Below are 16,674 nucleotides of genomic sequence, written 5' to 3' on the forward strand. Positions count from 1 at the left end.
CTCATAAAATCAATAAGCAAAGAAAAGCCTTTAACTTTCTATTTACCTATTCAACAAATAATTTTCACAAATGTATTTTATTCTTGTTCAAGCCCTTATATAGTAGTATATATATTTTATCAGCTAGGTTAAACAGGTCAAAGTTTAAATATCATAACGCTGAACGATAGTTGCTGTATATCCCTGATACATACATGTATCTACAACAAGTAGATATTTGCAACACACTGTAAAGAAAAATAAACGTTTGCACGGTTGGGTAATAATTGGATTTTACAGTGTTCTTTAATTAACAATGCGTCATTTATTCCGGTGCTTTGTTAAAAAAGATGTTTGTAATTGTTTAAGAAGATGTTATGGGAGCCTTTCTGTGCGGATTTCAACGCAGACCGACCAGGAAAGAAGAAATGAAAAGAACTTACATGATCTAAAACCGAAAAATGTGTCAAGTAAAAAGCGAAGTTTTTCGTCTGCTCCGACGGAGGAAACGATATTTAAAAGTCCGAGACCGGCGGAGAAGTTGCCAGTTGTGTCTTTAAGCGACTACATGTTTTCTCGTTTTAACAAATTCGGCAGCAAAAATGCGCTGGTAAGTTCATTAATTAATATGTAATGCCACTTCATAATTATGTAAACATACAACGTGCAAATTTAGACTCTGCTTAAGAAGAATATGTTATTTTAACGTTCACAAGACGATCGCAAACATGCATTTTTATTTTGCAAACACAAAACATGTATTTTTTTCTAAATTTACTTTCTTTTTTAAATATAATTGTAAGTGGTGTACTTCAAGTTTACACAGAACGCTTGTAACACTTAATGAGAGAGCGACAGCGATTATGTGCATAATGTATTGTATAATAAAATATCACAATAAAATTACTACTGCAGGTGTATTTATAAAACTTTAGATATTCTATTGCATTGGTATCATGTTTCTTCGGTCTGACAGCAGGCTATTGACATGAAAACCGGTTAAAATTGTTTTAAGCTAGTTGACCGACTTTATGAAGCCCTATACATTTTTTTTTCACCAGATTTCAGATGTTATCATAGTTCACATAAGGTCTGTTATCATGCACTGATAAACTTTGTACGTAATGTAGGCAAAGGGAGTGATTGGAGAGATTAATAGCGATTTGTTTGCCTGGCAAAAATCAATTGATTTTATTTTAAACCATGCAAAGAAGCGCAAAAAGTAATTAATTATTGATTGTTTCCTTACATTTGTATAAACTATCTTCGTCGTTCCATTGTCATCAACATCATCATCGCCATCATTATCACTATGACCACCACTTTCATCTTAATCATCATCACTATCATGATAACCATCATCATTATGTAATAAATTTCAAAATAATGTAGGAGCCATAGAAAGTTTAATTGATTGCAAATAATAACAAAATGCAAAAGTAAAGTTTAATTTATTCTATCAAAATATCTTTTTCTTATAAATGTACAATCGATACAAATAATAATTAACTTAATGCCAATACAAATGTATACAGAATGTACACCAAAGAGCACAAAACCTAATTGGTAGAGAAAAGGCTTTTCAGTTAACCTTATTGAAAGTCGGTTGTTATATCGGTTTAACAAAGTTTTAAGTGTGACCAAAATATTAACTTTCGATACCAAATCGATATTGCTTACATATTGTCCCGACACATTTGCTATACTGCTAGATAGAAACAGTTTGTGTCTTTAAACGCCCATTATGCCCCAGAAACGCCTTTATTTTTATCTCGCAAGAGTTCTTTAGTTTTGATGCCATGCTGTAGTTTCTAACTGACCTATGACTTGAACTGTCATTTGTTTCTTGTGCGTTTTTGCAATAAGTACAGTTATTGTGATTTAGTATTTTGCATGGCAGTCAAAATACTAATTTGTTTACATTTTGCTACTTTATTGACATATATTTTGACATTAAGTGCTAATTTCTTCAAGTAATAAGCATTTAACGAGCAATTAAAAAGTTTATATAAACATTATAAAAACCCATTTTTGTCCTTTCTGAAGAAGGGGAAAATCGTTTTTTTTACGCATAATGTGCCTTTAATTTATAGGTCGATGATGCAACTGGTACAACATACACATATTCACAACTAGAAGAGCTCTCTAGAAACGTCGGAAGCTTCTTGTACAGATCCGGATTGAGGAAGAATGATGTTATATGTTACTATGGCACCAACAATCCAGAGTTTGCTTTACTGTTGCTAGGGTGTTCGTCCGTTGGAGTTATCTTGACGACGGCAAATCCAGCATACACTTCAGGTCATTTGTAATGAATAATTCTTAACCTTACTTTACGTCGGCAAGCTTTCCATTTATATGCATTATATGAATATTTCTTTTAAAAATTCTATGCCAATATTTAGTACCGACTGCGAGATGATTGACTATTTGAACAGATACTATTTGCATGCTATAACTTTTATTTGTTGAAGACATGTCAGACTAACAAATGATCTATCTCTTTTAGCGGAACAGGTTAATAAAAAGATAGATATTTTAAATAATAATAATTTATATCTATAGGTGAATTAGAGAGACATATGGAGCATTCAGGAGCAAAAATGTTGGTCACAGTCCCGCCACTGATACCCAAAGTACAGGAAGCGGAAATAAAAGTGTGTATATACTTGTAGTTGCTATAATTTCAAAAGTTGGTATGTACTAACAAATTCTATGTGAACATAGATTTCGCGCGTTGCTCTAGTTTATAATCTTTTATTACAATATATATATACACAAGTACACATTCTTAGTTGATAAGATAAGTTTTTGGTAATCATAAACCAGTACACGTTCACAAATTTAATCATGTGATCGTTCACATGATCTGTCAATATAATAGTTATAAATCTACATTATAAATCACTTTTTGAAAATAACATCTAAATCAATAAAAGTCCTTGTGTCGAAAATCATTTTGAACATCGTATATACTACATGAATTTTTAGATAACTTTGTGCAATATAAACAGAAAATATGCCATTAGTGAATATTTCTGGTTTGTAATGATAAGAGATAAATATTCAAGGCCAAATTTTATGTCTGGTCAAATAGTTTTGATATAGTTTTGATATCTATTTCAAGTTTTAATCTTACGACGTCTGTCTGTCTGTGCAGTCATTTTTTTGTATAATGTCCTTCTTGTAGGCCAATGAATTTAAATACATAATAAATTATGATATAACAAAAATATTTGAGCAAGCGTGTTATACTATAAAAGTAACACATGTCTCTCAGGCTAATAGTGCATGTTAGCACCAAGAAAACTGAAATAACCCGTACCCTGAGGTTTTTTTTTTTATTATTTTAATGTATTTTTCGCCGGTATGCATTGTGCGCATATTCCCCGACCTGTCCTTTTCTAATTATCAGATAAGAATTTCACAACAACATTTTGTCAACAAAAGGAGCACATGTTATTCTATTGAGGCCGAAATTACTCCCGATTGTGACCAGGGGAAAGAACCAGAACTATCATAGAATACTTGCCCCTTGGGACTTATTAACCGGGTGATATTACTTTCAAGGATAAGACCATGTTGTCACATTAGCACACCTGGTAAATGATAGAGCTACCTCTTTCGGAGGTAAACGGTAGATCGCTCTATCGCTACTTCCGAGCTAGTGCATGTTGCTAATATCAAAAGTAAGTGTCAAGTGTTTTCATTTTTTAAATATTTTGTAAACTCTACACCAAATATCAAAATTCGGAGAATGCTATGCGATGTAGATTAGAAAACATAAAGTTTTTATACTTTTGTTTGAAATGTTGTTGTAGCGGCATTTTCTTGTCAGCGAATTCAGCGTTGAAATGGACCGTTTCATCATGAAACAGATTATTTTTCCACCCATTTTCATGTAAACAGTGATTCAGATTAAAAACAAATATGTTTCAAATAGATATAAGGTCTAGAAATAAAATAAAATTGAAATCAGATCAAAACATTAGTTAATAAAGAAAATATAGGATATGTGTTGCTACATCGCATAGCATAGAGTTTACAAAATATAACGTTATAAAAAATGAAAACACTTGACACTTAATTTTAGTGACATGCACTAGCTCGGAAGTAGCGATAGAGCAATTTACCGTATACCTCCGAAAGAGGTAGCTCTATCATTTACCAGGCGTGATTAGGTTATATAGTGAGGTGTAATGAACAGTAACATAATTTTAAAACTACATTTAAGTCAAGGTGAAAATGAATAATACACATGTAAATGTTTACAATGTGTTACAAAAGCTTTAAATGAATGACTAGAAAACAGTCACCCAATCGTACTTTATTTCATCTATACTATCATTTAACAAGCTAGGATATGCAAATTTTTATACCTTATACAGTAAACGGACCTTGCACTTGCAAACTGCTGATTGCATATTATGTAAAATATATTATGCAATATATCATCCAGTACAAGATAAAATACAAGGATGTGAGTTTACTCTTCAGGAAATCGGCCTGGATATATACAGAATATAGCTCAATAGATATAGTTCTTTGTATATGTACATATCCACATGTATTATACATATAAATGTCTATATACTTTTAGTTCAGAAGACTTATATATAAATATAGGAACGTAATAATCTAGTATTTTATTAATCATTCACCCAAAACTGATCTACCCTTTTTTTGCATTACACTCTTATCAATTATCTAACGAATGGAATTTCAACATAAAGATGTATTTCTTAAAGGCGTTTCTCAAAGATATGATTTCAATGAACCTTTGAATTCTTTTGCTTCAATTTTGATATTTTAAAAACAAAATGCAGGTATTATACATAATTATATAATTATGTATACAGTAAAGGTAAACTTTTATTGTTCTTTATAGCTATACAAGTTAATTCAACGAGAAACGCTTTTTTTTTCTTCAGAATGTGATTGTTATAGGTGGTGCTGATGGTTGCCGCCCTTTTTCCGACTTGCTAGCAGACGACGGCAAGTGCTTTCCTTCTGACGTCACAATCGACCCTCATGAAGATATTGTCATATTACCATACAGTAGTGGTACCACAGGTTTACCAAAAGGTGTTATGTTAAGCCACTTCAATGTTGTGGCAAATCTAAGACAGTTTAAGTAAGTTTTTTTTGTATACTTATACCAACGTCTAAATCACCATGCAATATCTTTTTTTTTCCAGAAAATGTTGATAAAGCAAACTTAATAACATTCAGTCACCAAAGCTTGTGGTTTAAACATAATTATATTAAATACATAGGTAAGCCAGCACAATAGTAATGCAAGCAAACAACTTTTATGGGATATTTTAAAAATTATCGTTTGATGTTTATTAATAGTAACACCCGTAGCAACAACTATACTAACTTTGCGAACGGAATCGTTTCGTTTTATTTTCTCAGGCATTCTACAGTAACAACTACAGAAGATAACAATTTTGCTGTTTTGCCTTTTTATCATATTTATGGCATGGCCCCGATCCTCTTTGGTACTTTGCAAGATGGGGGCACACTTGTAACAACACCCGGCTTTGATCCTGAAGGGTTCTTAAAAGCAATCGTCAAACATAAGGTAATTTGTTGAAGTGGAAATACCACAACCGTTACATTTGTCCTTACCAAGCTTTATAATTTCTAAACACCTTTCACAATTACAAAACATGTGCCGTGGATTTTAAGGCCACTGTAGTCTTCTTTGATTCTAGTGCCATACGCCTTTCATAGTTCACTTTTGCAGCCAAATAGTAAACACAGTATGCACAAAAACACTCTAAATAATTTTGATAATTAAAGCAATGTTTGTTTCAAAGATTATTTACAAGAAACAATCATAAGATAAACATTGAAAAGTGTACAAGTGAGTTACGGAATGCCTGTAATTAATTATGATTGAAATCTTTTTGTCATATTTAACTTTCGTTGATTATAATCATATATATTTTAATAGATCAGTCAGTTACATATTGTTCCACCGATCGTGTTGTTTATGGCACGCCATCCAGTCGTGGACAAGTTCGATCTTTCTCATGTACGCAACGTTATCTGTGCAGCAGCCCCGCTTGGAGAAGCACTGACAAATGAATTCAATGACAAGAGACAGAAGAAAATCAGACAAGGTATCTAGACTGTGAATTATGATGAAAAATATATTATTTTTCTTGTCTTATTTATTTCGAAATTGAAAAGGAACGATGGGGCGGAACATATGTCCTTTGTTGATGTCAGGAAGCGAATTGTTAAAAGTTTGCTTAAAAAATCAGTCAAACTGCCATCGAAATCGGACTGAAATTTGATAAATAAGTTTTAATAGTCTAGCAAGGAGATGCATGTACTCTCAGTTCTAAATTCTAAGATTAATATAAAAATTGCCAAATTACTGTTTAAAAATGCATTTAATCTGCATTTACAAAGAAAACTGACTATTAAAGAGATTTCACTCTATAAATCTTTGATATTTTCGATATTATCATTTAATTACACACTAACAGGATACGGTTTGACAGAAACATCACCAGTTGTCAGTCTTGACGATGAAGATATCACAGTCGGTTCAATAGGAAGACTTGTATCAAACACAGAAGCAAAGGTGAGATACATGTATATAAACCTCAGTACTGGTCATTAATTAAACTCTTTCTTGAAATCTCTGCTCATTGAATCTGTTTCTGTTCTACCATGTGGTTTTAGATCAAAACAAAAGCAGAGGGTGTAATCTTTGATGCTGTTTCCCAATACTGACCTGAGACATTTGAATATTCAATGACCTTTTGTCGGTAATTATCGGATTCCGAATACATGGTTTGTGTATAACTTAGTAAGTAACATAACAAGATTATCAGTTTTAATTTGAAGGTATAGAATGTTCAAATATTAGTGAATTATCATTTTTTATATTTTTTTCTTTTTGCTCTTTAATTTGCGAAACTTGATTACTATTTTTTGTGTATGCCATGCACCCATTGTACGACATAAGTCACATAACATATTGAAATTATTAAAAAAATACGTACGCATGTATATCAAAAGTACGAAAATTGAAGAAAAAACACCGGGAAATAATCAAATGAATTATTTGTTGGTCTATTTAAATGTAAGTTACATTATGTGGTTAAAATCAAAGAATATATTTTGGACAGTTCGTAAATCCGGAGACAGGAAAAAGCCTAGGAATTAATGAGACTGGAGAACTATGTGTGAGAGGCCCTCAGAATATGAAAGGTTATTTAGAGAATGAGAAGGCTACCAAAGAAATGATAGATGAAGATGGCTGGCTCCATACAGGCAAATATGTTAACTGTCTTCTCCAAATGAAAAAAATTTATTTTGATAAATTTATACCATATGAGTTTTGTTCATCTTTTACAGAAACTGTTCAGTCCCCCTCCTCATTTCTTATTTCAGTTGTTTTTTTTTTTTTGTTTGTTTTTTGTTTTTGTTTTTTAAGGTTGTTATTTTTTATTTTTAAACAAAAAACACGGAGAAATTTATTTAAATATAATTACATGTACTATGTTAAGGAACACAGTTTGAAATGCTAGTATATCGGTACATAGTTTCATATAAAATATACAAACAAAATGTGCCGTGCATTGAAAGAATAAGAAAATATTAAGAACATATTAAAATTCATTAGTTTTATAAGTCTGGATGCAATCATATGTGCGAAAAGAGACCTTTTATCTAACCCGCTAATTAAATGGACTTTTACAGCTTTCATTTTTGGAAATGACAATTTTACTGCATTATGAGCATTATCAATTTTTGGCACACTAACATGAAAATTTGTCCGTGTGGAGTCTGACTAGATGGCCCGGATTTGCAGGTTGGCCTGGTTGGTTGAATATTTGTGGCAAATGCTAGTTACTTACGATTCAAATGGCTGTTGGATAACAAAGTATAGAAAGATTAGATTATAAATTCTGTATACATGTTTTACAGGGGATGTTGGACACATGGGAGAAAATGGATGTATTGTGGTTTCAGACCGCCTGAAAGAACTCATCAAATACAAAGGACTACAGGTTTACTTTATATTTTATATGAAATCGCCAATATTTGCACTTAAAACCCTTACAGTATTCTGCTAGATTTAAAAATGATTAGCCTTTGCAATGGACGAGTTCAGGCTGGCCTCTCTCTACTATTGGTAGCGTTATTTTATATCTTGATATTGAAATCCCTTAGATTTTGAATGGACTGCTCCAAGTTAAAAGAACCGAAAGTCCATTACAAAAATCAGCTGGTTAACGGTTAAGTAATAGTTTATATGAAGTTATAAATATATATCCGCCATTAAGTTGTTCAGCTTCTACCTTATTTTGTATTTAATTAGTACTGTATTTTTGTTTCTTTGTATTAAAATTTATTAGAAACTTACAATATTGACTTCTACGGACAATTTTATCAGGTTGCCCCAGCAGAGTTAGAAGATTTGTTACACAAACACCCGGCCGTCCAGGACGTGGCTGTGATTGGTATGCCGGATGATCGAGCTGGAGAGCTGCCAAGGGCATATGTGGTGCTCAAACCAAACCTGGAGATACATGCACATGATTTAATGAAATATGTGGAAGGTTCTTTTGTTGCTATTTTTACTTCGTTATCATTAATCTTTTTTTTCATTATTTTTCTTTATTATATGTAACTAAATCACCATATTATTTTCTCTATGCACCACTGTTCGTGTCTTTGTTACGATTGATTGCGCACGGTATTTGTGAATCTGAAGCATGTGTTAGAATAAGGAATCGCTTAACTATAGTAGACTGAATTAATAGTTATAACTTTTTTGATATTACATTTTTTGAAAAGAAAATATTCCATCCGATGATGTTGTTTTGCTATTCTGTGAGGTTACAGCATTTCAACAATATGTTGTTGTTGAGTTTACCAGTTAATCTGACGTTTAATTGAGAATGGTTGTAAACTATATTGTAGAAATGTGCTGAACAAAATTGTAAGCATTTATCATATAACTTTAATTTTTCATTGTGTTTCATATATCTATTTATAATAAAAAGTTGTGCTTTGTTTTAGATCATGTATCCGACTACAAAAAGTTACGAGGTGGGGTAGAATTTATGAAGGAGATACCAAAGTCCCCAAGCGGCAAGATTCTTAGGAGGGTACTTAAAGATCAACTGCCAAGTTCTCAAATATAATTTATTACAACGGCCATATTCTCCCCCAAAACAAATCATTCGCCTTTTGATCAAGTGTTTACAGACTTATTTTATAATGTGATTCATTGAACAATATATGTAATATAAAATAATGATTTGCATAATTCTTCGAAGCTTGTCTAGTACTTGTCATTTGTGTAATAGGTGTGCTTTTGCATAAGAAAATATAATGTATTTTGTCATATTGATTACATATGTGTAATGATTTGATGTCGAGATATGTGTCCATGTGTTTATGTCTTTATGTGTGATGTGGTAATACAGCTATATATTGACATAGAAGTGTACGGGTTCCAGATGCAACGTCCTCAGTATACGTTTATACTCTTGCATTTGAAAGACGTGTTTCTGTCGCTTTGTTAATAAATGTATACATCCATATGCTATCAAAGTATCCCAAATATGTAATAAAGTATTACAAATGTATATCTAATGCATTGTCTGGAGGTCACAAACCACATTTTCAAAACTTAAATGTCAAAATGTAAGTGATATAGCCTTTCTACGCACCTAACATATTGCATGATGGTACTACGAGTAGGTCAGTATGTTTTGGTAAGTTTGATATATAAATGCGCCTTTGGAATTGTCCTTTATGTTCATCCAGAATGTGTGTTTAAACGACAGAAAATTTCATCTACTGCAGTATTCTGTATCATCTACATATGCACATTTCAATTTTTCATTTGAATATTAAAATATGAGAAAAACAAATATTCTTTTTTTTTTCATTTCGTTCCTTACCCCATTTATAGCCGCGATTTACTTTGTGCGTTTGTTTCGGCTTAACAGCACACCGATTAATTACAAGTTTTTTAATGAGTCTATCACCAACCTGTGCAAGATCATGCCTTTCAAGAAGAAAAATTGGATAGTAAAATTTTATTGCAAGCAATTAAAAAAGTTGCATCTCTTCTGTTAAAAGATTTTCTACTGGCGATGTTTAAAACTAAACAAAGGTCTCAGTGACGTATGGTGTCGAGCATTTAGTGGTAATTATAATTTTGATTAATAATAATATTAATAATATCTGTATTTAAAGAAGGTAACACATAAAGATCTACCATCGTAGAAACATGTATAGAAATACAAACATATCACATCATAAAACAATAACAACTATTCCATATATATATATATATATATATATATATATATATTATATATATATATATATATAATATATATATATATATATATATATATAATATATATATAATATATATATATATATATATAAACAATGTATATACATGTAATATACATATAATGACATAATGACAGAGTTATGAAGATATTTATTTGATCTTTTTTATACTTACTTGTAAAAGATGTCAGATAATTAGAAGAACGTTTATTAGATGGTACTCTATTCCAAATACTTGCTTCGTTGTAACAATTTTAAAGTCTTTTATTATAGTTTAGGTTTACTTTGTCATTATGTGATTCTGGTCTTACTTCTGAATTTGATTGCTGGAAAAGTCAAAATTTCAGATATATAAGATGGGGCTAGGTTATTACAAGCTTACATCGTCCATTGAACGGCATCCACGCAGGCAAGTTCTTCAGCTCCATGCAAGTTCTTTCATATGAATAGAATAAAGTGTATATATAAAACACACGGTTTAATACCATCAAGGATAAAACCTGCCCTTTTATAAGGGTCAGAGAATTTGAACACAATAACTAGACTAAGAAAAAAATATCGGAAACGTAATGACGATTTACGGACACTTGCGCACTTGCACGCGCGCGACATAAACAAAATATTCTTTTGAGAACTACATATGGCTAATGCTATACCTTGAGATGAATAACAGAAATGATAAAGCAAAGAAAATGAAAAGACAGAAGTCGAAGCTCTATTTACCTAACTAAAGGTCCATATTATACTTGCCTATGTGTACATATTGCATCACACTTAAGGTGCATGTCAGAGTAAAAGGTTTGAATGAGAATTAAATAAAACATAAATTAAGTATTTGTGAATAATTGTTAGTTGATAGTGTTGATAAGTAACAGAAGTCATGGCATATTTTAGTTAAGACTGTTTAAATTGATTCAGAGTAGGTGCGTGCGCAATTGCATCTGGAAGAGAATGTAACGTACATTGCATACTAGTTACTGGGAATCGAATAAGGGAAGTAACAGTTACACTACAATGGTAAAATGTATATAACTGCGTAGTCTCCCATATCAAGCCTACAGTTTCCTTTTTCTTAACAAGAATGTCAATAAATTCATATGTAATTGAATTCATAGAAAAATATATACCTTTCATGTAAAAATAATCTACAATATGACTAGGCCGGTGTCAAAAAAATATCAGTGATTCTCCTCCCGCGGCCCATGCCGGTTTTGGGTAAGGTAGGTTAATATGAATAAGTAAAATACATTTTTTATCCAAAGTAGTTTTTATTGAACCTAAATTATATTGAATTTTAAAAAGTATTACCTTGTGAATGCTTAGTATCTATTCTAAGATAAGATTACTGATTCATTATACATTTAAGTTATTCATAAACATAAGACAAATATAACTTTTGTTGTGATTCTATGATTGACAGAAATATGGGGATGAAGGGGGGGGGGTAGTAAATAGCGGTAGCCAAACAAACAACATTTCATTTAAGGCATAATATTGCACTGTTGATATTAATATTTTAGTTATATAGCAAAAAAATGCTTTTCAAATATCCCATTTGAATGCCCGTTATACCTTAACAATAATATTTATTTTTGATGTCCTATTTTAGTTTCCAAAATGTTACTCATAGTTGGGTCATTTTTTGCTTCCTTTGCGATTTGACAATAGGTACAGTAATAGATATTTTGTATGGAAGTCAAAATACTACATATTGTCAACAATTTTCTACCTTTTTCATAATTATTTCACATTCAACGCAATTTTAGGTTATAAGGATTTTACATATCCTCAATCCATAATATTATAACAAGTTTAAAAAACATCTTGCCTTTTCAATAGAAAAAATATTTGCGGCCTTGTGTGCCTTTAAGGTGTTATAACTCTATCTCTCTCTCTCATTGCCTCGGTTCGTGCACGACGAAGAAAGGCACAAGTCATCCACGGAAGATTTGTAAAACTCTGGTTGGCGAAAAATAAACCTGTGGACCAGCTGCCGATGTCCTGACCTAAGTCGAGGTGAGTGGCCCTAAAATGTAGGCAGCGACGACAAGGAATGGTACTAGGTACGAAGAGACGACCTGGCTGGCAAAAACAGCCCTTGTTATGGCTAACCTCCTTCAATATTCTCATTGGTTACTGTACATTTAGGTGCTCATTGACCGCTGTACAGAGATCAAAATTTTTGTGTGTGGCTAATTCTCTGCGGAGGTAAATCAAATTATACCACTAAGTCTTTAAGAGCATGACTGGTGATATGTTCAGGACCTGTTCTCGACAGCGATCGCTGCATTTTGTGCCATAATGGGCGAATAGACCCTCATTTAGCACATACTATATAAATACAAGCATGAAGTTTTAATTATAATCTATGTACAGTGAATGACGTATATATATAAATATGATATTTCGAATTAGTCATGCTATGTTTCAAAGTTCATAGCAAAGAGAAACAGAGTTAGTAGAGTAAGGTACATGGTTTGGTTAATTAGAGGGTCGAAGGTTAAGAAAAAAGTTTTAGCGAGTCTCAAAACAAACAAAAATGAATTATTTATCAGTCATAAATATATCCCTGCATGTTTTTATTTCAACCGAATATGAGAATATTGAGTAGTACGTTTTACCGAATTGTTTTTACACGGATTTATATTACAATAATATATGTAATATATGTAATATAAATCCGTGGTTTTTACAACGAAATAATTAAGATCCGTGATTTAGTGTATTCGTATTTTGTATGGATGTCAAAATACTACTTTGTTTATATTTTAATTGTTACCTTTATGACACATCACTGCATGGTCAGCGCTACTTTTTTTCAGTTGTTGAATATCTTTACATGTTAAACATTATCAAACACGTTTAACATTTCTAAAAAATTGCAAAAATATGGATTTCTGTATCAAAATGGTATTTTTTTATGAACGCGATAATATAATGTTAATATGTAACAATTTACTGTGTCCAATGTTCGATACATTAATATAATAAGAGTCATTCACATTGAGTTTGATTTTTTTAAATATAAAATCCAGGTACCCAGCAATGACAAAAAACCCATATATATTATTAATGTCATGCACATCCAAGACATAAATTTTACGCTATAGACTTCTAGTTATGATTTGTATGTGATATAAATTAAAATCATCTTACTAGTTTGATCAATTAATTGAGAGAAAAGCGCGTGATTGTGATATTTTCTCTATGTTTATCACGTGCACACGTGTATTTGTTTTGATTTGAAACCGGAAGTTACCATTGCGCATGTATTCCGCATATTTATCCGGGCACCTGCAAGTCAAAAAACCAATATGGCGGCCACGGGTGAGGGTGGAGGAAAGGAGGAGCTGAAAACTCATTTTATAACCCGTGAAGGAACTTACAGACTTATGCCTCTTTCTGAATATTCCAAACCAACAAGAGTACCATATAATGGACAAACTAATACACCCGCAAAAGTGTCATTCATTGATGTAGACGATGGGTCAGGTTCACCAGATCGAATTTGTTTCAATGTTGGCAGGGAACTTTATTTTTATGTTTACAAAGGTGTAAGAAAGGTGTGTATGATAGTGCACTAGTATTAGAATACTATGTATAACTTGTTTTGCATGTTGTCATACAATTAAATCCGCTGACAGATTTAGAATAATTGTTAATATGTGCCATGTCACTGTGATTTGGTCCAGTATAATCAGATAATAATTTTGTCTTACTGGTAAACATCAAACCTTTTGTGTCAGTGTTATGTCAAGTCTGAATCACCTACAATAATAAAAAATGACATATTTTCAGTTGAAAATACATAAAATACATAAATGGTCTGATCAAGTTCAACGCAGGGCATAGACCATAGTCGTAAAACTAGGACGTTACTTTGAGATAATTTAGTTCTTGGCAAAGCAAAGTAATTTAAAACGGTCATAAACCCATAGCTCAAAATTAATGCATTAATATGTGGATTTAAATGTTATATTGTAAGATTGTATCTCAAAATTAATACTTCCAGTATCGGACAATTTGAAGTTTTGGAACTCTGTTGAAGCCCTGTGATATAATACTTATATTAGGGTATAAATGCGTTAATTTTGAGCACCAGGTGTTTATGAACGGTGAAAAATAATTTCTTTTTAAAAAGTCACAACCGAAAAATAATGTTTATATCCTTTTATTTAATTAACTTCTGTAATATACAGCCAATAAACAAAGTTTCAAACAACATAATTTGATGTGTTTTAGTGCTATATCTATGTAAACTATGAGACATTGGGCTTGATTTGACATAAGGGCTGTGTATCAGTCAGATGAGTAATATGATAAAAGTGATTAGTGATTGATTTTAGATTTCATAACAATGTGATATTTTGTTATATTACAAATGTCACAGTTCAGCAGGGGACTGTGACTGCATATAGCTCAGAGTTTATTTTACATTGCTTTGTATCTCTATGGGGGGCGTCCATGGCCGAGTGGTTAAGGTTTTTGACTTCAAACCACTTGCCCCTCACTGCTGTGGGTTCGAATCCCTACAGGGACTTTGGACTCTTTCATGTGAGGAAGCTATCCAGCTAGCTTATGGAATGTCGGTGGTTCTACTCGGGTGCCAGTTCGTGCCTGAAATAATGCACAGAAGGGCACCTGAGGTCTTCCTCCACCAGTAAAGCTGGAACATCGCGATATGACCTATACTGTGTTGATGTGACTTAAAACCAAAAAAAAAAGTAACTCTATGAAATTACAGGGCAAATTTCAATATAGCAGGGGAGTATGTCACGGTTCAGAACTGTTCACTATTTACGGATATATCAAGAAAAAGCAAATAAAATTCCCCCTCCTATTGCATTTTTCCTCTTCAAAGGGCACCGACTCCCTTCCCCCAAAAGTAAAAAAACACTGCATTGATTATTAGCTGATTACATACGGATCTTAAATACTGATGCGTCGCCAGGGCTCAAGCTAGGTTCAAAATTTAGGGAGAAGTCACTTCTCCCTCCAGCTGCTTGAGGGAGAAGTGGGGAGACTTTAAGGAGAAGTGAGGAGATTCATTTATCGATGTTTGTTGTATGTTATTGCAATTATGTTGACTCACTGTACATATCTTATTAAAAGAATTGGATTTGTGTTACAACAGAATATTCAATTTTAATTTAAAAGTAGTTTGAAACAAGTAATAATAAGAATGAGTATCATGTAATGCATTTTACCATTGCATTAAATGAAGATAAAAAAGACATAGTTGATTCCTATCATGGATCATATCATGGGTGGATTAACAGTTATTCCCTTCTGATTTACTATTAAAAAGCTTGCGCCAGACATTATATTCATATTCACTTATGTTGTAAAGAAAATGAAAGTAGATAACGAAAGAAACGGTCTTTAATTTAACTACATTTGTAATAAATACAGTGTAATATGCCGTCAATTTTATCAAATTTAACTCGTTGACAAAAAAGGTTATCATAACTTTCATTTAAAATTACCGTTACAGTTATATGTCGAGCGGTCCTCTTAATTCTGACAATCATTCGATAGTGAAAATTTAATTGACGTTTGATCCGTCCATCATAAATAATTGTTACTGGTAGTTGTATGTTAGCGATTTAAGGATTGGTTTAATAATGTCGCCTCGATTGAAACGTGAATTGCGATTGGTTTCTCGCACGTATCAGTAATCTCGCCGTGGGCGGAGTCTAATTGTTCCTCGAGTGTCTGTTAATTAGACTTTTATGACATGTTGGTAAACAAACGGATTAATGACATTTCGCGTTGATTGAGATGCATGACAGTCCCTTTTTCCGGCGGCGAGGGTAAACTAAGCAAACACACACAACATGTTATTCACAGTTATTGTTGGTAATTTTCAATAATGGATCAATAAAATCGGGCGACTTCATCTTCGCTTTCATGTAGGATGTCGGCGAAGTCAGACGGAATTCGGCGACTATTTCGCCCGAATCGCCCAGTAGCTCGAGCCCTGGTCGCATGTTAAACTTGTTGGGATGCCGGGGAGTAGCTCCTCTTACCTGTGAACAATTTGTAAATAACCTTGCTTAACAGTAACTCTTACAGGCATAAAATAAAACATTTTTCGGCAGTTAGTTGCAAAAAAAATGATATTCATTGCAGGCAAATTCGGGCTACCATATAGGGGGAAATTAAGGCTTTGAGGGGGGAATTGGGCTGAATTTCACCAAATATTTTGATGGAAAAAAACATTGACAATACATGTATCTTTTATTGTTATTACTCATTTACTGTTATAAATTAACAAATCTTATTAATTCTTATTGACTTATGTCCAGTAAAAATGGGGTGACATAGAGTTTTTGAGGTATAAATGTTGCT

General features: G+C 32.3%; 1 protein-coding gene across 1 annotated transcript; it reads left to right on the top strand.

Moving 5' to 3' along the window:
• The first annotated feature begins 176 nt into the window (after positions 1 to 176).
• Positions 177 to 9,869, top strand: LOC132759159 (uncharacterized). The gene is made up of 11 exons (XM_060750882.1): positions 177 to 589; positions 2,073 to 2,280; positions 2,545 to 2,636; positions 4,911 to 5,113; positions 5,398 to 5,566; positions 5,942 to 6,110; positions 6,483 to 6,580; positions 7,131 to 7,275; positions 7,933 to 8,015; positions 8,402 to 8,567; positions 9,031 to 9,869. The coding sequence occupies exons 1-11, from the start codon at positions 296 to 298 to the stop codon at positions 9,153 to 9,155; spliced, it is 1,752 nt and encodes a 583-aa protein (XP_060606865.1). The 5' UTR covers positions 177 to 295; the 3' UTR covers positions 9,156 to 9,869.
• Positions 9,870 to 16,674: the final 6,805 nt, after the last annotated feature.

The sequence above is a fragment of the Ruditapes philippinarum genome, unplaced genomic scaffold (assembly GCF_026571515.1).
Source record: "Ruditapes philippinarum isolate M1 unplaced genomic scaffold, ASM2657151v2 ctg450_1_1_1_1, whole genome shotgun sequence".
Classification (NCBI taxonomy): Eukaryota; Metazoa; Mollusca; class Bivalvia; order Venerida; family Veneridae; genus Ruditapes; species Ruditapes philippinarum.

Bases quoted from the DNA above. Each gene is read 5' to 3' on its own strand.
- LOC132759159 (XM_060750882.1), top strand. From the start codon at position 296: ATGCGTCATTTATTCCGGTGCTTTGTTAAAAAAGATGTTTGTAATTGT. The intron at 2,281-2,544 runs GTCATTTGTAAT...TTATATCTATAG, and splicing joins AAATCCAGCATACACTTCAG to GTGAATTAGAGAGACATATG. The intron at 2,637-4,910 runs GTGTGTATATAC...TTTTTTCTTCAG, and splicing joins TACAGGAAGCGGAAATAAAA to AATGTGATTGTTATAGGTGG.